The sequence below is a fragment of the Scomber scombrus genome, chromosome 7 (genome assembly GCF_963691925.1).
Source record: "Scomber scombrus chromosome 7, fScoSco1.1, whole genome shotgun sequence".
Classification (NCBI taxonomy): Eukaryota; Metazoa; Chordata; class Actinopteri; order Scombriformes; family Scombridae; genus Scomber; species Scomber scombrus.
Genome location: NC_084976.1, coordinates 30,880,467 through 30,905,589, shown reverse-complemented (window position 1 = coordinate 30,905,589; position 25,123 = coordinate 30,880,467). Strand labels below are relative to the sequence as shown.

Genomic DNA, 25,123 nt, shown 5'->3' with positions numbered 1-25,123 from the left:
CGCTACCAGGTGATTCTGCAGAACGTGTGTGTGTGTGTGTGTGTGTGTGTGTGTGTGTGTGTGTGTGTGTGTGTGTGTGTGTGTGTGTGTGTGTGTGTGTGTGTGTGTGTATGTGTTACAGTCTCTCTCGTTCTCAGCTGACAGCTCCTGTGATCATTAAATTCAGTTCAGTTCACTTCACTTCATCCAGACTATTATTCTGTATTCTGCGTTTCTTCCACTCATCCTCTTCAGGGTCACAAGAAGATGCCGCCTTTCCCAGAATGCATTGGGGGTGACAGCGCAGGTCACCAGTCTGTCACAAGGCAGCGTAGACAAATATAATAATCACATTCACATCAAACCAGCAGGTAGTAGAGAGCACTGAGCTAACCTGATGTTTACACTGAATGCTCGTTTCTTCTACAATCAATCTAAGTAATTATCTTTTCCTCTCGTCTCTGCTCTTCTCCTTCGCTGGACTGTTTGGTTTTAAAGGCTGGCAGCCATCGCTCTCTCCTGGCATTTAAGATTAGTCAGGAGACATAAATGATGCAGATTTATTAAAGCAGCAACACTCAAAGTAACAGCAGACAATCCAGACACTGAACAAGCTTAACGACAAAAATACAAATTAGGTTTTTCACGTCTTAACCTTCCTGTCGTCCTCCCAGGTCAAATTGACCCCGTCTGTTTTGACTGTTCCTTCTTTCCTCCCTTACTTCTTTCCATCTGTCCTTCCTCCCTCCTTCTCTTTTTCTTTCCTTCCTCTCTTTCCTCCCTTCCTTCTTCGATCCCCCTTTCTTCCTTCCTTCTGTCCTTCCCTCCTTCTTTCCTTCCTTCCTTCCTTCCTTTCCTTCCTCCCTTCTTTCTCTCTTTCTTTCCTCCACCCTACATTCCTCCCTTCCTTCTTTCCTCTGTCCTTCTCCCCTTCCTTCCTCTCTTCCTCTGTCCTTCTCCCCTTCCTTACTCTCTTCCTCTTTCCCTTTCTCCCTCCCTCCCTCCTACCTTCCTACCTTCCTTCCTCCCTTCCTTCTTTCCTCTGTCATTCTTTCCTCCCTGCCTCCTTCCTTCCTCCCATCCTTCTTTCCTTTCCTTCCCTCTTTCTCCATTCCTTCCTTGACTCGAGGACAACAGGAGGGTTAAACCAGCAGTCATGTTTTCCTCTCTGTAATCATTCCTCCTGTTCATACTGAGTATTAAAACCTTCTAATGTGCTTTCAATGTAAAGTGATGGAGACTAAATCCACAGTGTTTCCACACAGTCATTATAAAGTAGATGATCAGCTTCTATTGAGCTTCATCAGTCTGAGTTATTATATCAATGATATCTGACATGTTTACTGTCTTTTTAGCATCAGATTCCCTCTTAGTGTTTCCCTGTTGAGCTGTGGTGTAACCATAGTAACACAAAGACTTTGGTACTAAAAACACTGTAACGTTGAACCATAGAAGATGAAGATTTGACTCATTCAGACGACTGAAGCTTCATATTAGCTTCAGATCAACTTTTAAATCCATGTTTCCACAGAAGGAGGACTGTGGGTTTAGTCCTCCATCACTTCCATTGTAAACATGATGAAGGATCTTCTAATGGTCAGTATGAACAGGAGGAATCATTACAGCAAGATTTGAGCTCCTGACTGAAGAAACACTTGAAGAATCCAGTAACATGTATGTGGCTCGTTGGTCTAGGGGTATGATTCTCGCTTCGGGTGCGAGAGGTCCCGGGTTCAACTCCCGGACGAGCCCTAACTTTGATTACAAGACGACTCAGAAAAATAAACAATACTGTTAAATCTACAATTATGATAGAAAAGAAAAGTGAATATTACAAAAATGAACAAAACAGGAAGATGAAACATAAACAGACAGATGTTTCTCACAGACAGGAAACACACTGTAATGAAGGCATCTTCTAATGGTCAGTATCAACAAGAGGAATGATTACAGCAAGATAAACTGGTTTATATGTACATTTAGGCTCCTGACTGTGTTAAGACTATGTTAGCTGCCCCCAGAGAAATGCAACAATAGAAGGCTACTTCTAGTTTAAGCACTTCAGATATGAAATCACACTAAAATGCTCAGACTGAGTGGTCCAGACAATAAAAAGGCAAGTGGGGATCGAGGCACCATTCACCATTCAATGAGACACATTAGTCCAGTTTTAGCTGCATTCACTGGCTTCCTGTAACTGTCAGAATTGACTTTAAGTTCCTCCTCCGTTCATACAAAGCCCTTAATGGACTAGGACCAAGATACACGGCTAACTTTTTGTTAACTATTTGCCTTCAAGAACGTTGTGATCATCTGCTGCTGGTTTATTGGAGGTTTCACAGAAAGAAAATCAAAGGCTGCGTTCAGTCTGCGTTCAGACCAAAATCCGATTCTCAGCCAATCAATGTATAAATACATTCAGCGCACACTACTACTACAGTCTACAGTTAGCCAGTTAGCCAGTTAGCCAAGCTAGCAGCCGAGTTAGCCACCGAGCTAGCAGCTGAGTTAGCAGCAGAAAGCTCTCAGACCTAGCGTCCATGTTTCTGGTAGAGGTGGTGACTTTGATTGACAGGTGACACTTGGTAGGGGGCGGGGCTTCAGCGGACTCGGCGGCCAATCCCACAGTGTTTGGGAGCAGACAAATAGGCAGACTATTACACAACTTTGAAGCTTAATTTCATATATTTGGCGATTTTTTTAATCATTAAAATTTTGCAGGGTGGTTAACAACACACTTTTCTGTGGTATGTCAAACTCAGAACACATATTTATTCTTACTTTAGCTGCTGGTATTGTGAGTTTGAGAGTTTATTGAGGATCACGTCCTAATTAGTAACTGGATGATTTAAAGAAGAGGAAAAAAAAGGCACGTTTGACAGAGAGAATTTGTGGTTAACAGATTTGCTCTTGTGGAAGTATTTGTAGTCGTCATGTTTTGGCAAATTGTTTAATATCATTTAAACTTCTTTCCGCTTGAATATAAACATCCACTTCATTTTTAGTGACTGTAACGAGCACCGAGACTACAAAGCCAATTAGCAGATTCTCCGTTGTGTGTGTCGAAAACTCTTCTGAGGAGTTTGAAGAAGTAAAGAAGGTTTGTTATTCGACTCAAAGAAAGATAAATCAAGATAAAATAACTAAAACTTTCCTTTTCACTGACTCTGGGAGAATGAGGCGGCTCCTTGTTATTTTAGTAAAAGCTCTTTGTGTTATATAAGTTCAGAAAAAAAGACACAGGGACCCAATTTCCCCCACAGGGATCATTAAAGTTTCATCTAATCTTGAGTCATTGTGGCAGAAAGCAGAGGAGACAGATAGAAATACAGCTAATGGAGAAATGAAGATTCAACAGCGACAATGACATCAACTAAGCTTTAAATGTATCTAGAACCAGGACGTTTAGCTTAGCTTAGCACAAAGACATGCTAACCTAGCTGCAGCTGCATAGGAGAACACATTTACACCTTTCAACAAGCAGATACACTTCTAACGAGAGCTGCGTATAGGGTTGCCAACCGCCCCTTGAAAAACGGAATCGCCCCGTATTTAGAAACAAAATTACGCACTTTGTCCTGTATTGAGCTGAAAAGTATTAGGGCCATACTAAGAGGAAAAATAAAAAAATTAATAACATTTTGGAAATGGAAAAGAGTCACGTTTGTGGATTGGACTTGACCCGATTTTGCAAACTGTTCATTCATTGGACGATGAGCCCTTTTCTCCCAGCATGCTTTGCTCCATTCCACATTTTAAGAACAAACAAAGAAAATAATTTATTGCATTTATCATTTTTAAATATGCAACCATGGAAGTTGTAGAATACTGAAATAGGAAGTGATGAGAAAGAACTGGACCACAAGAGTGAGCATGACTGAGAAATGCAGAGCAAGAAAGCGTTATAAACACATCATGGATTACAATGAACTGATATATAGGTTGAGGTCTTTTTTTTGACCTCGGTATTTGAAAAAATCCTGGCTACGGCCTTGCCCCTGAAGTCTGATTTCTAGCTTTATAAAGTTGTAGTAACATCCTGTTTATTAGCAGTTTTGTCTTATTTGTGTGTCATTGAATGAGTTGCACACATCCCTGTCCAACTATAAGCTGTGGATGTGTTGCTACGATGTTTGTATGAGCAAAATACAGCAAAATGTGTTTTTATCAACTGGTATTTCTCTTTTGATGCAGCTATGTTAACTGTTTCCTCAGCGTCAACCTGGACAAATATACAGATGGACAAAAAGATCAAACTTTTATTACAAAACCCAGCGGATACAAATCTGCACTTTACTAGAATTAAGAGAAGCAAGCAAATAAACTGTAAAATGTAAAATTATTAAGACATTCACAAACATTTCTCAATAAAATAACATAAATTGAAGTTGGCAGCAGTGTGTCGGTGTGTGTGTGTGTGTGTGTGTATGTGTTTGTGTGTGTATGTGTGTGTGTGTGTGTGTGTGTGTGTGTGTGTCCTCCAGGAACAACTACACACACTTTCCTCAGCAGCTTCCCAGCAGTTATAATCCACATGATGACATTTTACTGCGTTAAATCAGCTTTACCACACTTCAGACTCGTCCTTTTATTACCTAAGCACCTCCCACTAACACACCTCCTTCCTCGCCTATCAGCTGCTACTAATAACACGCTGAATCTCCTGGATCCTAAAGTCTAAAGACCCGATTCAGAAACCTGGATATGCTAGCAGGAAATCTGATTGATCAGTTCCAGAAAACTTTGAGATTTTGGAGTTTTCTGCTGCAGAGGGACAATATTTCATATTTCATGTGGGTTCATGTACACAGAGAGAGAAAATATGTTTTATTCTCTGCTGAACAAGCTTTGTGTGCAGATGTGTGTGTGTGTGTGTGTGTGTGTGTGTGTGTGTTGTGGAGGAGGCAGGCAAAGTGAGGAAGAGGAGAAAAGACGATGCTGTAAATCCTCGTCTGCTGCTTTAGCATCTCAGCCTGCTCCCCTTTCCCTGAGATTAGACTACACAGGGGATGTGTGTGTGTGTGTGTGTGTGTGTGTGTGTGTGTGTGTGTGTGTGTGTGTTTGAGAGAGAGAGAGAGAGAGAGAGGAAGTCACTTATAAGTCTTAGTGTGTGTGTGTGTGTGTGTGTGTGTGTGTGTGTGTGTGTGTGTATTTGTGTCATGATATGTGTACTTGACTGTGTAAGTTTAAAAAAAAAAACGCTTTAAGCTTTCTGCATGTGTGTGTGAGTGTGTGATAATAATAATCCCCCTTTTTATATGTGTGTGAGTATATGTACATGCGTGTTATATGTGCACGTGTGTGTGTGTGTGTGTGTGTGTGTGTGTGTGTGTGTGTGTGTGTGTGTGATAACAAGAAGGTTGCATCCCCTCTTGAAGGCACATTTTGAGGAGAAAATTCCCTCGTCTCATATTAACGCTCTCTGTGTATAATATTGTATCTCTGCATAAACACTGACCTTGTCGGGACCAGTAGTCGTCATGGGAACCAAAGCCGAGTCCCCACGAGGCCAAACGTCACCTCCGAGGTCCGGGTTGAGGCTGGGGTTTGGTTTAGAACAGCTGTGCAAACAACTGGAATAATCAGATAAGGAGGAAGAATGAAATGATGCTGGAGGTTTGGAGTTCAGGCTCAGCATCACTGAGTTGAAGGTTTTCCTGTAACTTAAAAAACTATGAATCCCTGCGAGTGTTTCGCTGATTTCTGAAGTAACACGTCACCCAGTGGGAATGAGACAGACTGGACACACATGATTAAAAGCAGGAGTGGAGTGGAAGTTGCAGTGCATGTTATATACCTGCAACCTCCCTGGTTCAGGTCCAACAAGGGACCTTTGATGCATGTCCGACCCATTTCTCTCTCTCCCCATGTTTTTCCTGTCGGCCTTTCTGCCACCAACTGTCCATTAAAGGCAAAAGTGCCCAAAAAATAATATGAAAAAGAAGCAGGAGGTTCCCCGATGGACCATGTTCACACATCACACTCAGGGTGGGAAGCCTTGAACATAGCTTGCGTGAGGAAGGCGAGAAGGTCAGGAAACTACTGTCACTCACTAAGCTAAAAGTGATAAATGGACGGATGAATTTGCCACAAAAAGATTCAAATAAAAGTATAAAGCAGCCGGACTGAAGCTTCCATCCATGATGTTGGAGGTAAGACCTGAAATGTTAATGTTAATGTTCAGACTACTGAAGTTATCAGGTGATCCAACGTTCATTAAACATTATACTGTAATAGTGCTCTTTGCCTTGACCCTCCTGTTGTCCTCGAGTCAAGGAAGGACGAAAGGAGGGAGGAAGGAAGGAGGGAAGGGAGGAAGGAAGGGAGGAAAGGAGGGAGGACAGAAGGAGGGAAGGGAGGGAGGAAGGAAGGATGGAAAGGAGGGAGGAAAGAAGGAGGGAAGGGAGGGAGGAAGGAAGGATGGAAGGGAGGAAGAAGGAAGGAAAGGAGGGAGGAAAGAAGGAAGGGAGGAAGGAATGGAAAAAGAAGGAAGGAGGGAAGGAAAGAAGAAGGGAGGGAGGGAGGAGGACGACACTAAGGTAAAAGCCCTCTCAGGTCTTCTCCTTCAGTACATTGAATCCCTGCAGCAGGACTGACATGTTGATAACAGCTCAATGCCTTCGTTAAATCAGCTGATGACACCAGGCTGCTGCAGTATAACCACACACACACACACACACACACACACACGGACACACACACACACCTCTACACACATCAGACTGCTCGCTTATAATCAATATAACACGGCTGGAGTCGCAGTTTTAAATGGCGGGAAAGTGTAACAGTCACTCTGCTCCTGCTCAGTGCCACCAGGCTGCAAAGTGAGCCAGAGCAGAGCAGTGGGTGTGTTTTGGTGGCCCACATGGAGGATTCGCTGAGGTTTGACAAACTCACTGTGGGGGCGAGGCGGGGCGAGGTGGAGGGAAGAGAGGAAGAGAGGAAGAGGCAGAGAGCTCGTACAGTAAAGAGCGCGGCGACGGTTTTTCTGACAGAGATCTGACAGCTGCTCAACCATCTGCAGAACCGCAGTTCTGCCGAGTCTGCACACCTCCCGTCACATCAAGTCAGCTTTTTACCCACAGATCCCAAAAGTTCAGGACGTACCAGTGTGTGTGTGTGTGTGTGTGTGTGTGTGTGTGTGTGTGTGTGTGTGTGTGTGTGTGTGTGTGTGTGTGAGAGAGAGAGAGAGAGGGAACTAGAGACAGCTTGTGTATGCACATTTGTAAAGTGATGGTACAAGAGCAGCAGTGTGTGTGTCAGTGTGTGTGTGTGTCAGTGTGTGTGTGTGTGTGTGTGTGTGTGTGTGTGTGTGTGTGTGTGTGTGTGTGTGTGTGTGAGTGTGTGTGTGTGTGAGTGTACACAAGAGAGTTAGAGAGTTAAAGACAGATTGAGAGCTTGTGTGTGTGTGTTTGAGGTATTACTTTATGCAGTCTCTAGAGTGTGTGTGCATCTATGTGTGTGTCTGTGAGAGATTGAGAAAGAAATGGAGAGCTTGTATGTGTGTGTGTGTGTGTGTGTGTGTGTGTGTGTGTGTGTGTGTGTGTGTGTGTGTGTGTGTGTGTGTGTGTGTGAGCTGTCGTCCAGGATTTACCCTCAGCGAGAGTTAATCTGAGTGTCGGCAGGATTCTCTAAAGGTTAGAGAGAGACAGAGAGGAGTGTGTCAGAAACACTGCAGCTGACCTCATTTTCATCTCACACACACACACACACACACACACACACACACACACACACACACACACACACACACACACACACACACACACACACACACACCTCCTTCACTTGTCTTTAATGCTGTTTGATGCTGCGTTTGGTATCTAGGTGTGTGTGTCAAAAAAACAATACTTCTTCTGTGAAATCAGTAAAACTGCATTTTCCACCTCTCTGGACTCAACCTGCAGCAGGAAGAGAGAAGGCGAAACACAGAGGAGAGTTTAATGGAATCACTTCACAATAAGAGTTATTAATTAGATTGTTAACACTTTAATTAAAAGCTATAAATGAGTTATAACCAGGCGGGGAGCTCCGGTCCTCTGAAATGATGCGAACGCGGAAGTAACTTAAAACTGCATTCTATCAAAAGGCCACCAGGGGGCGACCGTTTTGGTGTCAAAAGGACTTCCGTCTCTATACAAGTCAATGGAGAATTCACCAACTTCTCACTTGATTTCTAACCTCAGTAAACATTTTCAAAATGTGTTTATGGTCTCAATCGCTAGTTTAAAGCCTTCTTCAATGCAGTATGATGTTCATTTGGGACATTTTGGCCTCCCTGATTTTATATGTGACGATAAAGCAGGGTATGCATTAGGGCGTGGCTACGTCGTGATTGACAGGTTGATTGGTTCACAGGTTCAGGAGGGCGCCTCATGCTCCTCCTGATGCCCATATAAGTAGAATCCATGTTTTTATTTTTCCCAGCATGCACCTGAAATGTACAAGATGGCGCTGCTCAGATCCGAAACTATTGGCCTCCGAGCAGCAGTCCACAAACCAATGGGTGACGTCACGGATGTTATATTGTTGTCCTCGATTCAAGGAAGGAAGGGAGGAAGGAAGGATGGAAGGGAGGAAGAAGGAAGGAAATGCGGAGGAAGAAGGGAGGAAGGAAGAAAGAAGGAAGGAAAGGAGGAAGGATGGTAGGGATGAAGAATGAAGGAAAGGGGGAGGAAGGAAGGGAGGGAAGGAATGGAAGGAAAGGAGGGAGGAAGGAAAGGAGGAAGGAAGGGAGGAAAGGAGGAGGAAGAACGAAGGAAAGGAGGAAGGAAGAAAGAAGGAAGAAAAGGAGGGAGGAAGGAAAGAAGGAAGGAGGGAAGGAAAGAAAGAAGGAACAGTCAAAACAGACAGGGTCAATTTGACCCGGGAGACGACACAAAGGTTAAGAAGCTGGAAATGACTCACAACAATAAACCAATTATCAAACCAGTGATTAATTGTTAACAGTTAACAGCTTTAAACGCCTCCACAGACAGTGATCGATGTGTTTTATGTGTTAATGTTTAACCTCAGCTGCAGGTGAACCAACCAGCTCGACTCTCTCTGAAGGCGAGCGGGTCGACGCCCTTCATACGTCCGTCTCTTTGAAGGGAAGCCAAATGGCACGGCTCCACCGCACTGATCTCATCTCCCCGCTCTCCCAACTCTGAATATTAAAACACATAATGCATGCAGTTTCTCCTCTATTGCATTTATTTGTCTCCTCTCTCTCTCTCTCTCCGCGGTTCTTTGTCATGTACTGGTGCTTAACGCGCTGATTTAGATGAGCGGTGTCAGCCAAGCGGCCCTCAGGCGGTTTTACCCTCTGCGACCCAATTTATGGAGGCTCCCGCTTCCCCCTGTCAGCCCGATGCCGAGCCCACCGCGGAGCAGTCAGGTGGCTTCATGCGCTGGACTGAGCCCCAAAATTATTCACATCTGAGGTGCTTTTCTGCTCCATTTTAGGGAGTCTTCACTCGGAGTTCATCATTCAGAATCTCTCAAAAGACTCTGACACGTTCATAGTGATTATTGTTACGACCCAGAGCTCCAGAAGAAAGAAGAAGGAAGCAAAATAAATCCATTTATTGGTCGAAGTCGAGCAGAAACGTCCCGACTGGAGGCTGAGAGACCTTAGAGAGCAGCTAGATGCTCTGTCTGACTCCCGTTAATAAAGCTTCAACTTCTCCCTAGAAATATTATTTCAACAAGCAATGTACAATAAAAACTTTAACATTAACTGGGTTGATCTGCCTCTGCTTCCTACTTCTAGGCGATAGGGTCACCTGTTGGGAGCCCTCATTATTATTATTATCTTAATTTGTTATCTTTAATAAATGATTTCCTTAATTTAAGCTGTTACTGTTTGGACTTCCCTTCTTTGTTATGCTCTTAACCCTCCTGTTGTCCTCGAGTCAAGGAAGGAAGTGAGGAAGAAGGAAGGAAAGGAGGTAGGAAGGAAAGGAGGGAAGAAGGAAAGGAGGAAGGGAGGAAGAAGGAAAGGAGGGAGGAAGGAGGGAAGGGAGGAAGAAGGAAGGAAAGGAGGAAGAAGGAAGGAAAGGAGGGAGGAAGGAAAGAAGGAAGGGAGGATGGAGTAAAGAAGGAAGGAAAGGAGGGAGGGAGGGAAGGAAAGGAGGGAGGAAGGAAAGGAGGGAGGAAGGAAGGAAGGAAGGAAGGAAAGAAAGGAGGAAGAAAAGAAAGAAGGGAGGACGGAGGAAAGAAGGAACGAAGGAAGAGAGGAAGAAGGAAGGCAAGGAGGGAGGAAGGAAGGGAGGAATGAAGAAGGAAGGAAAAGAGGGAGGTAGGAAAGAAGGAAGGAAGGAAAGGGAGGAAGGAAAGAAGGAAGGGAGGATGGAGGAAAGAAGGAAGGAAAGGAGGGAGGAAGGAAGGAGGGAAGGAAAGAGGAAGGAAGGAGGGAGGGAGGAAAGAAGGAAGGAAGGAGGGAAGGAAAGAAGGAATGAAGGAAGGGAGGGAGGAAAGGAAGGAAGGAAAGGAAGGGAGGAAGGGAGGAAAGAAGGAACAGTCAAAACAGACGGGGTCAATTTGACCCGGGAGGACGACACTAAGGTTAATTGAGCCAGAAACAACAAGTAGAGTCTTGTGTGATTTAGAAGCTGGGAAATGTTGAAGTTTTAGGAGAGTTTAAGCAGTTTACTTTGGTTGGTAGTTTCCTTTAAGGTTGGAGATTGCTTTAGTTCAGATAAGTCTATGTTGCGGTCTTACTGTACTGAACTTGCACAGATTTTTAGAGGAAGGCGTGCTATGGTTGTGTGTCTCAGCCACAGCTCAATATAAGTTTCTGCACTTCAACATCAGTTTGGTCTGTAAATACTGAAACATCACAGCAACTAGTGTCTGAAATACTTCTGATCAACACACTGAATCAGCAGCCGCCTGTCAACCCTTCTGCTTTTCTTTTTATTTCTCTGTACAACATACAGCAGTAACATTATCATCAGTGTGTGTGTGTGTGTGTGTGTGTGTGTGTGTGTGTGTGTGTGTGTGTGTGTGTGTGTGTGTGACAGACATGGTGGTATCTGGAGATCTGCAGCTGAAGTGTGGAGGACGGGTGCTGATGATGTGTTCAGGGACCCCTGGGTGTCAGCGTCACCCAGTCTGTCTGCTGCGTTCAGGCCTGCTGCAGAGATGAAAGACCGAGCTCTGATAAAACAGACTGCCTGAGTATCGACACATGCACACACACACACACGCACACACCCACACACACACACACACACGATTGCACTTCTATATTTGTCAGGACTAGCATTGACATAACTCATCCTCACTGTAAACGTCTAAACATTAAATTAAACTAAAATCTTCTTTGTTCAGATTTTGGTTCCTTCAAAATATATTTAAAACACACACACACACACACACACACACACACACACACGCACACACGCACACACACACACACACACACACACACACACACACACACACATACACACACACACACACACACATACACACACACACACACACACACACACACACTCCCTCACCTCTTCCCACCTGCAAACATGACTAATTGATTTTGAGCTCATGATCAAACTCAAGGTACTGGTACAAGGTACAACTTTTTGTCTTATTTTGTCTTATTTTTATTTATTTGTATATTTCTCTTATTTATTTTACTTTATTTACATCTTTAAAAACATATTATCAATCTTATTTTCTCTTGCATGTATTGGTCTCAATTTTTCTTTTTTATTTGTAATGAGTTTTTGTTTTTCACAGTGAAGTTTGCTGTTTCATTGCACTGATGTCATTTTATACAATAAAGTTCATAGTTAAATTGTAAAATATCACAGCCTTCATTACATATCTTTATCACAAGTGTATTTTAATGTATATATTCTGTATATATATATATGTGGAGGTGGGAGTGGTTTGGGCAGTCAGCTGGAGGAGAGAGAGGCTCAGCAGCAGCAGCAGCAGCAGGTGAGATGATCAGCTGGTTTGAGTTCACTCATCAAGCTCTTTGTCTCTGGCTGCAGACATCAGAGCTGAAGACAACTTCTGTAAGTTTGTGTTTAATAAAAACTATTGATAGCGGCTCCTTGACGCCCGATAATGAGACACAATCTCCCGGATTCTGGAGCGTGCAAGCAAGAGCGCGCGCTACAGAGTGACTGCGCGTGTATGTGTGCGCGCGCGACTATTAATTATCAGAGCGTCTGCTTCTTTTACCCATATATTTATCTATATCTTTTACATTTCTTATCCAAACAACGTCAAACTTGGCACCGCACTTACTCGAGCCCGTAGCAAGACACCTGTCACGTTTGAAATCAATCGGATGAACGGTTCAAGAGATATGTGACTAACAGACAGACAGAGAGACAGACGTTCCTGTCATTTATAGATAGATAATGCATTTTATTTAAAGGCGTCTTTCAAAGCACTCAAAGACACCTTACAAGGCACATAAAACACAACAACAGTACATCAAACAATATAAATCAGGTAACATTTAGTGCAAAGATAAATAAGTAAATATGAATGTGACTATAAAGTGCATCAGTACAATAAATAAACAATAATGTGATTACATAGTTAGTGTGAGACTCTGAATAGGAGCGTTTTCAGGCGGGATTTAAAGGTGGAAACAGAGTCAGAAGTGCAAATGTCTGGTGGGAGAGAGATCCTGAGGCGGGGGGGGGCAGATCGGCTGAAGGCTCTTGACCCCATGATGGTAGTTAAGTTGGCAGATGGGGCAAAGAGCTGGTTGGCAGAGGAGGATCGGAGAGTTCGGGAGGGTGTGTAGATGTGAATCAGTTCAGAGAGATATGATGGTGCCAGGTTGGGAAGGATCTTGAAAGTGAGCAGTAAAGTCAGAGTTTAGACGTTTGCTTGAGCGACGGGAGCTCTGCAATCTTTGGTTTGAGGATCTGCTTTGGGAGGGGGGGCTGCTGCTAACCCATTGTAGCAGCAACTTGTGCAACAATATGATTATTGGACAAATTTCTTTACTCCCTCATATCAGTATCAACATCAGCCCCAACAATCCAGTAATGGTCGAGCCCCAGACCCAGTAGTTAAATTATGAAGCATTTCGATGCTTCTTTATCTAATTGATGATGAAGGTCCGTCTGTTCTTCAGTCTCTGTTGCTGAGATTGTTCACGTTGTCCAAAGACAGGAGCTAAAACAGCCTGTTAATAGACAGAGGCTGAACTGAGCGCCGGCTTAAAGGACCAGTAGAAGATAAATAAGGAGTTTTTAACTGGAAATCATGCTAAGATATTCCAGTAGAGACACAGAATATTAATATAGAGCTGGAGATGTGAATCATTTTGGGCACCTTGTCAAATTTAACATGGGATTTATTGTTTGTTAAGTCCAACACTATTAGTGCTGTGGTTAAGATTGGAGGATTTTGGGGGAAAAAATATGTAATTGCAATTATTTTTGATTAATAATGCAATTGAAAAACATATATAAATGATTATGGTATGGTAGCAATAATTTACAATAATTTAAAATGTTAAAACATTGCGCCTCCTGTCGGGCATATTTCGATGAATTGTTGTGCTCTCTGTGGTTGTAATGCACTCTTCAGCCTGTAGAGGGCGACAGCAGGAAGTCAGGTCTAACCCATCTGATTTACTGTGTATTACTCATCATTTGCTCACACACAGCTCTCCTCTAATCGCAGACGAACGCGGCTGTGAGACGACTCAACGTGTCTTATATCATGAACGATCACACGGAGGGAAACACGATAAACTGGAGGTGGACGGACATGTGACGAGAGTTTCCTCAAACCTAATTAAAATGCTCAGAATACATTTCAGGGAGAGACTGCGGGCGCCGAGCTTTGAGGCCTGAATGAACTTCATCTGTGTACATTTTGATAATGTGTTAGTGTGTGTGTGTGTGTGTGTGTGTGTGTGTGTGTGTGTGTGTGTGTGTGTGTGACCTGCAGGGTGTAACGTTGCCGCTTGCTGGTTGCAGTGTGTGCTCAGCGCTGGAGGTGATGCGTGGGCTGTTTTTTAGCCCCCATGGCCTGGATAAACGTTCGCGGCCCAGTGCATCGCCGTGACAACAGGTATTAGGGTATAATTTAAGCGTGAAGCTTAATGGAGCTCGAGTAACGAGGCCCTGAGCTGGTGTCCTGCCTGTCTCTCCCATCACGTCAGCCGGGCCGGTGGCCTGCGTGGCTGCATCACCCGCCAACACCCACAGCGTCTTTGTAATGTGGAAGAAACGCCTCTGCTCTTCCACCTGGCTGCCTCAGAACAATAGGGCACATTTTTAAAATCATGCACATTACAGCAATAACAGCGGAGAGGGCGATTTCCTTTTTAATGTGATTATGGCCGTATGACGGTGCCGGAGCAGTGAAGTTGCTATAATGCGAGTCAAGAGTGTCGGAAAAGGGTTTTATGGTTTCAGATAAAAGGAGAAAACAAACAAAACAATCTGCAAAGTGAGCAAAGTTCATTCTCCAAGAGTACATGTGTTTAGATTTATTAAAGTCACAGTGAAGAAACAGAATAGGACGGCAGGGTATAATTACAGAGAGAGTTAAATCACAGCTTTTTAGATTAGTTTGGACTGTTGAAAGGTGGCTTAGTGAACACATTGTGATACAGAGCTGTAGCTGGTATTAAAACACACACACACACACACACACACACACACACACACACACACACATACACCTCCAAACAGTGCTTGAGTTAGACTTTCTTATTGTCCATCATTATGATGCACGTGGTCCTAAAACTTTCTGTCAATCTTTTATTACCTGTTATTTAAAAAAAAATGTTTTTAATGATGAGACATATTAAGTAGCTTTTGTTATCATTCCACCTTTTTTCATTTTTTAATAATACTGGGACCTGCAGTAGTCACAGAGGTAGATAATGAGATGCATTAAGTCCAGTGTGGCTTAAAGGTATCGGTACTCGATGCCTTTAAGGTATCAACTGAAATAATAATAATCAAAACCAAGTATTATCGAAACGTCTCCCATCAAATGATACCTGCAATCGATCCTTTTTGCACCCAGAACTAGAAAATATGACTATTTGTATGGACTTGCTCACAGCCAATCAACAGCAAGCATTCTTGGATTTAATGTATCATGTGATTGGTCCACTGCCACAGCAGCTACAACCCGTCTGTGGTGGTGAAGTCGTGGTGAATTTGAGTTAGCGTGCTTAGCAGTTCAGCGGCCAAGATGCCACCTAAACGCTCTAAAGTGTGTCTACACTACACGCCTGTTACACCAGATACAAGACAGAGACCTACATGTGTTAATGGGAATCTAATGAAGTACTCTGTTAAACCTGATGGCCGTGGCGATGCAGCGGATTTCGACGTTTCGCCATAAAACAGTGCGAAGGAGCGAGAGCCCGTTCAATGCTCCAATTTACTACCACAGGTTTTACACATATTATTGGAGATTATAGTCAATAGGACCCAATCTTTGAGTTATTGAAAGTTGTCTTCCCACTTCAAAATTAACCAACAGGAGGGATAAATATCATTTGTCTTGTTTTTTTGATGACCCTGATGAAGGCTGCAAGCTGAGACATGTTGCTCTAAGAAAAGTTGTTTTATATACAACAAGTGTTTCTGGATCTTTGACCCTTTTTTTTAGACAGTTTTCCTCGACCACTGCACGTCCTGCACTGTTCATTTCTAACCATGTTTATCGACTCGCTGCAGCGTCTTAAACATTTTATATCTTTTTGAAAATAACGACTATCTTAAGATGCTTCTCTGCATCTTAAACTCTCCTCCACTCTCTTCTCTTTCTTCTTCTTCTTCTGATTTTCTGCCGCCGAGCGTTTTCTTGCATGTCGGCCGTTCATCGCGTTGCATCATCTTCAAAGCTGCGTTCAACAAGGCCGCATCTTGTTCGACATATTACAGCATATTAGGACGAGAGGAATGATCGGTGACAGCGGATCAGACGGAGGGATGTTATATTTATAAAATCGATGCGTGTGAATTATTTCTTCTGTGGTCACGTTTGATCTGATGCGAAGCACAAAGAGAAATGTTTAGGCCTCTCTGTGTGTGTGTGTGTGTGTGTGTGTGTGTGTGTGTGTGTGTGTGTGTGTGTGTGTGTGTGTGTGTGTGTGTGTGTGTGTGTGTGTGTGTGTGTGTGTTGATTACCCATCGTGCAGCCAAACACATAAAAATCAGTCAAACAGCGAATTATCTACAGCTGGACTCAATTCAGCCTGATGGAGAGAAGGAGAGGAGGAGGAGGAGGAGAGAGAGATAGAAAGAGAGAGGAGATCAAGAGTAAGAGGATGTGAGAAGGAAAGAGGAGATAAAAGAAGAGAGGGAAGAGGAAAAAGTGATGAAGAAACAGGAAAAGCAGAGAGGAGAGGAAGAAAGGAGAAGATTGGAGAGATGAGATAGGATGGAGGGAAACGGCGAGAGATAAAAAGAGAAAGGAAGAGAAAGGAAAAAAGTGATTTAAGAAGCAAGAGAAGTAAAGGGGAGAAAGGATAAGAGGAGCCTGATGGAGAGAAGGAGGAGAGGGATAGAAAGAGAGAGGAGATCAAGGATGAGAGGATGTGAGAAGGAAAGAGTAGAATAGAGGGAAAGAAACAGGAGATAAAAGAAGAGAGGGAAGAGGAAAAAGTGATGAAAAGTAGAGAGGATGAGAGGAGGAAGACGGAAGAAAAAGAGCAAGAGAGAAAAATTAGATCAGGAGAGGATGGAAGAAAATGGAGAGATTTAAAAAAAGAAAGTGAAAAGAGGATAAAAGGAGGAAAGAGGAGATACGGGAGGAGAGATTGGACAAAAATGAGGATGAGATGCGAGAAAAGAAGGAGGGAGGAAGAGGAAAGTACAGACGAAGTGAGAGGAGGAAGAGGGAAAGAAAGAACGAGGGGGTGATTAAAGAAAATGAGAGGAGGAGGAAAGGAGAAGACTGGAAAGAAGATGAGATCAGGAAAGGATGGAGGGAAAGGGAAAGACAGAAGGAGGGAATTACATATGAAAATGAGTGGAGAAAACATGATAGATGGGAGAAAAGAAGGAGGGAGGAGGAAAATAAAGGTGTAGTAAGGGGAGACAGATAGTATGAGAGGAGGACGAGAAAGGAAAAGAAAGAAGAGTAAGAAGAAAATGATGAAGAAACAAGAAAAGTAGAGAGGATAAGAGGAGAGGAGGAAAACAGAGAGACATATGAAGAAAGGACAGAGTGAGAGAAGAGGATAAAATGAAGAAAAAAGGAGAAACAGAAAAAAGAAAAAGAAACAGTGTTTAAAAGCACAGCAGCAGCTTTATACTTGTTTGGTTGGTTCAGTTTAAAAAGTCTTAATGAGAAATCTTCTTTATTTCCATCTGTTCAATAAATCAACTCTGATCCTGATCCACTTCTAAAACATCTGGAAGTATTTTATTGATAAGCAAAGACGGTTAGTTTAGTTACTAGAAAATTCCATGGAAATTTCGAGTGCCACGGGGCTGCTGCTGGGAGGAGTACACGATTTATTTCCAGTGTTCAAAAGTCACTCTGATTATATTCTGGTTTTGAGAAATGTTATATTGTTACTATAGCGCCCCCTGTTTGCAGAAATGGCTCAAACACGACATGCACATTAAGTGCATCAGGCCAGAAAACTTAAGTGAATACTTTTAGCCAATCAGCCAATCACAAAAAAGTAGCTACGTTTCTGCCCAGCGACAGGTTGCCAAGGGCAGCTAAGGCCCTACGGTTGCTATGGTGATGTGTGAGAATCTGCTTGGAAATTCTCAAAATGCCCCCAGAATTTGGCTTCTGACAAGGTCCCGAACAATTGCAAACTGTGAGAAAACCGTAACTCCTGTCCAAAAAACGAAAACACAGTGAGAGACACAGAAGCTGGCAGATTCTGACAGGGTTCATTTGATTCAGATATTCCTTAAAATGAGCGCGTAAGCTCAGTGTGAAGAGTGAGATTCTTTTGAAAAAAAAAAGACGATTACATTAGGGTCAATGGGGAGCGAGACAGGTATTGCCGCCGGTCTCGGCCCCCCCGTTTACATTTTGGGAAGACTCAGCCTGTCAAAATCACATTTTATGAATCCCAACACCTATGTCTACATTTTGTCAAAAAATTATTTGTCTCCTTTTTACGGTTTGGCCATGAGCTCGAGATAAAAATAAAAATTAAGGTTATTTTTTGCTGGTTCTCGCACTCAAGCTAACTGACGCTTCCACTCTAACTTTGAAGAAAAAGTGATTTCCACTCCTCGTTTGACTGCTCATAGTTTGAAAAGTTTACATGTTATGTAAAAACAGTTTGGTATATTTTGAGAGAGCGCAAGTTTTCCTCCGTTTTAAAGTTTGATTCACATTTCTACGTGCAGGTATGAGAGAGCTAGGTGACTCCGAAAAAAGGCGACATTTTTGGGGTTTTTCAAAAAATTCCCATTTATTTCCAATGGTGAATTCTCCTGTTTTTTTTGGGATTAACTTTGGGAAAAATTGGAATTTCAACACCAAAAGTCATAGCACCTCTTTCCCGATTGAACCGCACATTTTGATGTATATATTGCTGGGGTTTTCTCAAAGCTGCAGGACGAGTTACGCGCTGAAATTTGGTGGAAGAATAATAAAAAGTATGGATAAGATTAAGAGATGCCTGGCAGCTGCACACCCGTGGCACTAATTAGAAGAAACACAATATAGGAAAAGATATTTACTGAAACAGTATTTTATATATTCATAAAATATACAACCAGCAGTTAAATTACTAAAGCATACACACATTTCTAGATATAACCTCTGAATGTTGCTCTGAGTGCAACACAATGATGCATTTGACTTAAAGACCGTGTTAAGTGAATTCAGACACACACAACACATTAAATAGGTCATAAATGTATTTCTAAAAAAGGTATAAAAAGCATTTCAACCATTTAGATTTGAATTGTTGAGCTAGGCTTCACCAACTGTGTTTCAAGATTTGTCTTCAGGATTTGGGGGGTGGGTCTGATTGGCATAAACCCACCCCTGCTGCTGTAGAGGTATAAATACATTTAGCGCACACTACTACTACTACAGTCTACAGTTAGCCAGTTAGCTGAGTTAGCAGCTGAGTTAGCTGCCGAGTTAGCCGCCGAGTTAGCCACCGAGCTAGCCGCTGAGCTAGCAGCAGAAAGCTCTCAGACCTAGCGTCCATGTTTCTGCTAGAGGTGGTGACTTTGATTGACAGGTGACACATGGTAGGGGGCGGGGCTTCAGCAGACTTGGCGGCCACTCCCACAGCGTTTGGGAGCAGACAAATAGGCAGACTTTTACACAACTTTGAAGCTTAATTTCATATATTTGGCGATTTTTTTAATCATTCAAATTTGGCAATATGTTATCATAATAATTAAATACAATATATATGAGATAGAGTGTGAGTAGATTACATGGCATTCACTCCCAAATTTCTTTTAACCGTTATATCAACAAAAAGGGTTAGAATACAAAATTAGAGGTTTGAGGGTCTGCATGAAAAGACACACACACACCTACACGCACACACACACCTACACGCACACACACACATATACACCTACACACACACACAAATACACCTACACACATATACACCTACACACACACCTACACACACACATATACACCTACACATACACACACACATACGCACATACACACACACACACATATACACCTACACACACACATACTCTCTCACACACACCTACACACACACACACTCACACACACATATACACCTACACACATGCACACACACACACACATACGTACACAAACACACACACATACACTTACACACACACATATACACCTACACACGCACACACACATATACACTTACACACACACACATGCATACACACAAACACACACACACCTACACACACACACACATATACACTTACAAACACACACACATATACACACACACACATACACACACACACAGTTGCTTCTCACTGTTTAAACAGATAAAGCCGCCTTTTTGCAGATCCAACGTTTTTTGTTTCCACAGCTCGCTGATTTCCATCCTTGGTTTTTGACAGAAATTGCACAGTCGCCTTTGTTAGCAGGTTCTGTCATCCAGGATCTGAGGGAAGAACATAATGTTTAGATCAAGGCTGATAGATTTTATGATTCAAACTGTTTAGGAATGTGACTTTTACTTTTTAGTCAGATCACTTCCATTGATCCACTTCCATTTCCCTGCTTCAGCTCTCAGTCCAATCCAGTAGCCAGTGAGTCCTGAACTTCCAAAATTGATATCACTGATGAATGTCTGAGGACAACAGAAAGACACTTATGAGAGATATTTAAACACTGAACTTAAATAAACACACTGTGGCCCACAGACTCAGAAAATACAGTTTCATTTCATATAGGCCGTCATAAAATTCCCACAGTTTTCTCATTACCTTTTCATCTTCATTAACTATTACAGCCAAGTCTGATTTCTTTCCTCTGCAGTCCTCTCGAGCTTCCTCCCAGGTTTTCTGACCAGGAGTCCAGATGTTATTGACTTCATAACAGCTGGACTGGTGGTATTCCCAGCCCCACAGGCAAGGTTTACACTGTCTCTCTGAAATAAGAGAAACCAACAAATAAACAACAATAATAATAATAAACTTTATTTATATAGCACCTTTTTAAAAACAGAGTTTACAAAGTGCTGTGACAGACAAAGCAAAATCATTACAATACAAAGCAGGAGACACACAGCACAGAGAACAGTAACAAGATGAAGGTAGAAGACAATGGGATACAGTAAGGAGATAATGAGAATATAAAATTATACAAAAATAAATAAGACAAAGTAAAATTCAAATAAAATAAAAGACAGTCAACATGTCTAATATGTAGCCTGGAGCTAGACCAACACTTGCTATAAAAGTGATCAGTAAAATCTTAAAATCGATTCTAAATGAACAGGGAGCCAATGAAGAGAAGCGAGGATTGGGGTGATGTGATGTCGTCTGTTAAAATCAGGCGGGGAGTTCTGGTCCTCTGAAATGAGGCCAACGCGGAAGTAACTTAAAACTGCATTCTATCAAAAGGCCACCAGGGGGCGACCGTTTTGGTGTCAAAAGGACTTCCGTCTCTATACAAGTCAATGGAGAATTCACCAACTTCTCACTTGATTTCTAACCTCAGTAAACGTTTTCAAAATGTGTTTATGGTCTCAATCGCTAGTTTAAAGCCTTCTTCAATGCAGTATGATGTTCATTTGGGACATTTTGCCCTCCCTGATTTTATATGTGACGATAAAGCAGGGTATGCATTAGGGCATGGCTACGTCCTGATTGACAGGTTGATTGGTTCACAGGTTCAGGAGGGTGCCTCATGCTCCTCCTGATGCCCATATAAGTAGAATCCCTGTTTTTATTTTTCCCAGCATGCACCTGAAATTTTCAAGATGGCGCTGCTCAGATCCGATACTATTGGCTTTCGAGCAGCAGTCCACAAACCAATGGGTGACGTCACGGATGTTACGTCCATTTTATATACAGTCTATGGTAAAAACCAGTAAGAAGCCGAGCTGCTGCGTTCTGAACTAGTTGGAGGCGAGAGAGACATTTTTGAGGTAACCTGGAAAGGAGAGAGTTGCAGTAATCTAAACGGGAGAAAATAAAAGCATGAATCATTTTTTCCAGGTCAGAGTGGGTGAGCATTGGCTTGTTTGGAGATTGTTCTTAATTGTAAATAACAGGACTGGACAATTTTTGTGATATGAGGAATGAAACATAATTCTGGGTCAAACAGGACTTCAAGATTTCTGGCAGTGTGCTTCAGGTACAACATTACTGCATTGAGACATTATTATTGGTTATTTTTGTGCTTGAGTTATGAGATCTGAACTTACTTCCATCTTTTATTGGGCAGTAGGCATCAATGATCTGCTGGGCAACAGTAACACTGTTCTCTATGTTTCGTATTTGTTCTGTTAATTTGATCAGTGTCTTCAGCTGCTGGTTCTCTGCAGTCAGCTTGTTGTTGTTTCCAGAGATGACAGATGTAACTACAGCGACAGACAGAGGAAAGGGTTGAACTTTGAGAATTTGTTGCAAAGCAATTTTATTCATGCAACACATTTTATACAAAAATATCTTTAACATTATCATAAAAACATTTAAATGACAGGTTCACATCATGATATGATCACATTATATGAAGGCTATGAGGAAATATAAAAACAGGGTTTTCAGTTCTGCTTTGAAGTTGTGACAGAGTTGTTGAATTAACAGATAATGCTGCTAATGGTGTCTGTATACACATTAAAACTTGTTATGTGTACTGTAAATATTCCTCATGTTCAATCTGACCATTAAAAGATCCCCTCTATTCATGTCTGCAAAGATATATTACAAACCTTAGCTGTAGTGTGTGCATGAGTGTTTGTGTCTATGTGTGTGTGTGCATGCATGTGTGTGTGCGTGTATGTGTGTGTGCATTCGTGTGTGTGCGCGTGTCTGTGTGTGTGCATGAGTGTCTCTGTGTGTGTGTGTGCATGTGTGTGTGTGCGTGTGTGCATGAGTGTCTGTGTGTGCATGAGTGTGTGCATGAGTGTGTGTGTGTGTGTGAATGGATGAATGGATGAATAAGAGCTAAATTATAAAGACTTTAAAGCACTACATTAAATGCAGTCAGAACAGAAGTGTAGGATCTCCTCCATTTGAAGGCCGTTATGAACAGAAGGAATGATTGCACCAAGACAAAACTGTAACAATGTAAATATAAACATCTGACTAGTGTTTTAAAACTGACTTTAAAACAAACAACAATCATAAAAACATTTAATTTGATGTGATATTCACATAGAGGATACTCACAGTAGATATGAAGGACCAAGATTACCAACAGTATCACCCAACTCACTGCTACTGGTAGAAAACACTGAGTGAAGGAGCCACACTTCTTATCTAAGAAAACAATAAGGATTGAGCAGAATGATGTCAACACTTTGATTTCAAAATGGACTTTTTATAGATTATAGAAACTTTGATCCTTTTTTAAAAAATTTGAAAAATCAACTAAACTGTTTCTAACATACCTGAGGTGGCTGACATCTTGTCCACAGTGCACACAGCTGTATTAACGTAGTTAACATCACTTAATTCTTCAAGTTCATCTGAAACAGTTCAGATCAAACACTGATGTTTAAATATCTTCAGTAAATTGGCTCTTATTTACAGAATCACATCCAATCTTTTTCTGCCAGTGTGTTGTCATGTATCAGAAGCTTTAAAAAGAATAAACTAACATACTGTTTCACTAAAAGATGAAAACCTCATTGAGTGTTTATGTATTAGAAAGCACCTGTATGAAGACTATAAAGACATATAAAGTACAGAGAAGAGGAAGTTTTCAGTTCTGCTTTTAGGTTATCGTCTAACACATCTTGAGATCATCTCTGGAAATAATTTAATGGTGTTAATGGTTTTAAGAAGGCGCGTTTGCAACCTATTTTCACACCATTTTAGTTCTGCTTTGCTCTGCAGTCCTCTTGAGCTTCCTCTCAGCTTCTCTGAACAGGAGGATCAGGGTTATTGACCGCAGTGTGATATGACGATATATCGAGGCCGGCTCTACGCTGGGGCAAGGGGCTTTTTTGTTCTTCTGATTGGGTGGGTTGCAGCCTACAGCCCGATTACACTGTACTGCATGCACGAAGCTCCCACTTTTTGAAATTATTAGTTTAAACGCCCCATTTACCATGTTGATGATCAGTGCATCAGTCTATCCACTCAGTGCTTCATTATCAAATGTACATGTACATTTTTAGAGTGAATAATATTATTAATAATATTGAGATATGACGTGTGAGTTGCTGATCAGAATGAAAATTAGTTTCTGTCTGTATTTTAAAAAGGAAAAAGTGAGAAGAGGATAAAATGAAGAAAATAGGAGAGATAGAAAAAAGAAAAAGAAACAGTGTTTAAAAGCACAGCAGCAGCTTTATGCTTCTTTGGTTGGTTCAGTTTAAAAAGTCTTAATGAGAAATTTTCTTTATTTCCATCTGTTCAATAAATCAACTCTGATCCTGATCCACTTCTAAAACATCTGGAAGTATTTTATTGATAAGCAAAGACGGTTAGTTTAGTTACTAGAAAATTCCAGGGAAATTTTGAGTGCCACAGGTCTGCTGCTGGGAGGAGTACACGATTTATTTCCAGTGTTCAAAAGTCCCTGATCATATTCTGGTTTTGAGAAATGTGTATATTGTTACTATAGCCATAGGCACCGAAACCGTGGGTGCTCAGGGGCCAGGGCACCCACGGGAATTCATGAGCACCCACGGGATCCAGCTGACATTTTTAATCAAACACGTACTTCGGACGAGACTAGCGGTTTCTCTGTTATAACACTGTAACTCGTACCGTTGTTCCTACTTACACTTATTGTAGACGTCCGATTGGGATATATAGCGCTCTATTTAAAATATGTTTGCATAACGGTGCGCAGAGAAGTGTAGTCATTTACTTAATAAAGGAGCACAATCCATACAAACAAGCATTATATTTGCAATGTTGTGTTTTGAGATGAATTCTGAGGTTCATTTTAGGCATATTTAATTAATGTCCATCAAAGAAATGTTTAAATATTTATAATATTAGTAATAATGCTAAGCTGTAGTGCATGATGGGATGAGACAGCCGAGAAAATGTGAGACTTCTTCCTGCTGCCTTCGTTTCTATGACAACAAGCGCTTACAACTGTTCTGGACAACAAAATCTAGATGCCAAATTGCCAATACACATGTTTTCTATTGACTTTTTATTAAAATTGTTTTGTGCATGAGGTTTGGCAACATTGCATATGAACAGACAAGAACCCGATAGAAGGAATGGTGAAGCAGCATCAAAGACGAAGAACATAGTTTGTAACGATCAACGATCGGCAGGGAGAGAAATTATGCTTGAATATTGCTCGATTTAAATTTAAATAGGTTATTTTATTGTAAAATATTGATGCAATATGCACAGGGAAAATAAATAGGACTATATGATACGTTATTATGCAATTTATGGGTCGCGACCCCCAGTTGGGAACCGCGAGCACCCACGGGCAAAAACAAAAGTCGGCGCCTATGACTATAGCGCCCCCTGTTTGCAGAAATGGCTCAAATACGACATGCACATTAAGTGCATCAGGCCAGAATACTTAAGTGAAAACTTTTAGCCAATCAGCC

General features: G+C 41.8%; 1 protein-coding gene and 1 non-coding gene across 2 annotated transcripts in view; both read left to right on the top strand.

The window, feature by feature from the left end:
• LOC133983987 (cilia- and flagella-associated protein 251-like) overlaps nucleotides 1–9,131 on the top strand; it is a gene marked incomplete at its 5' end in the record, with an annotated part of 9,770 nt that extends 639 nt beyond the window's left edge. Inside the window, 2 exons of the mRNA XM_062423202.1 lie at nucleotides 235–286; nucleotides 8,995–9,131. Coding sequence (XP_062279186.1) covers nucleotides 235–286; nucleotides 8,995–9,131 — 189 coding nt within the window. The remainder of the gene's footprint in view (nucleotides 1–234; nucleotides 287–8,994) is intronic.
• trnap-cgg (transfer RNA proline (anticodon CGG)) lies at nucleotides 1,660–1,731 on the top strand. Its single transcript has one exon. It is a non-coding gene; the product is annotated as a tRNA-Pro (tRNA).
• Nucleotides 9,132–25,123: the final 15,992 nt, after the last annotated feature.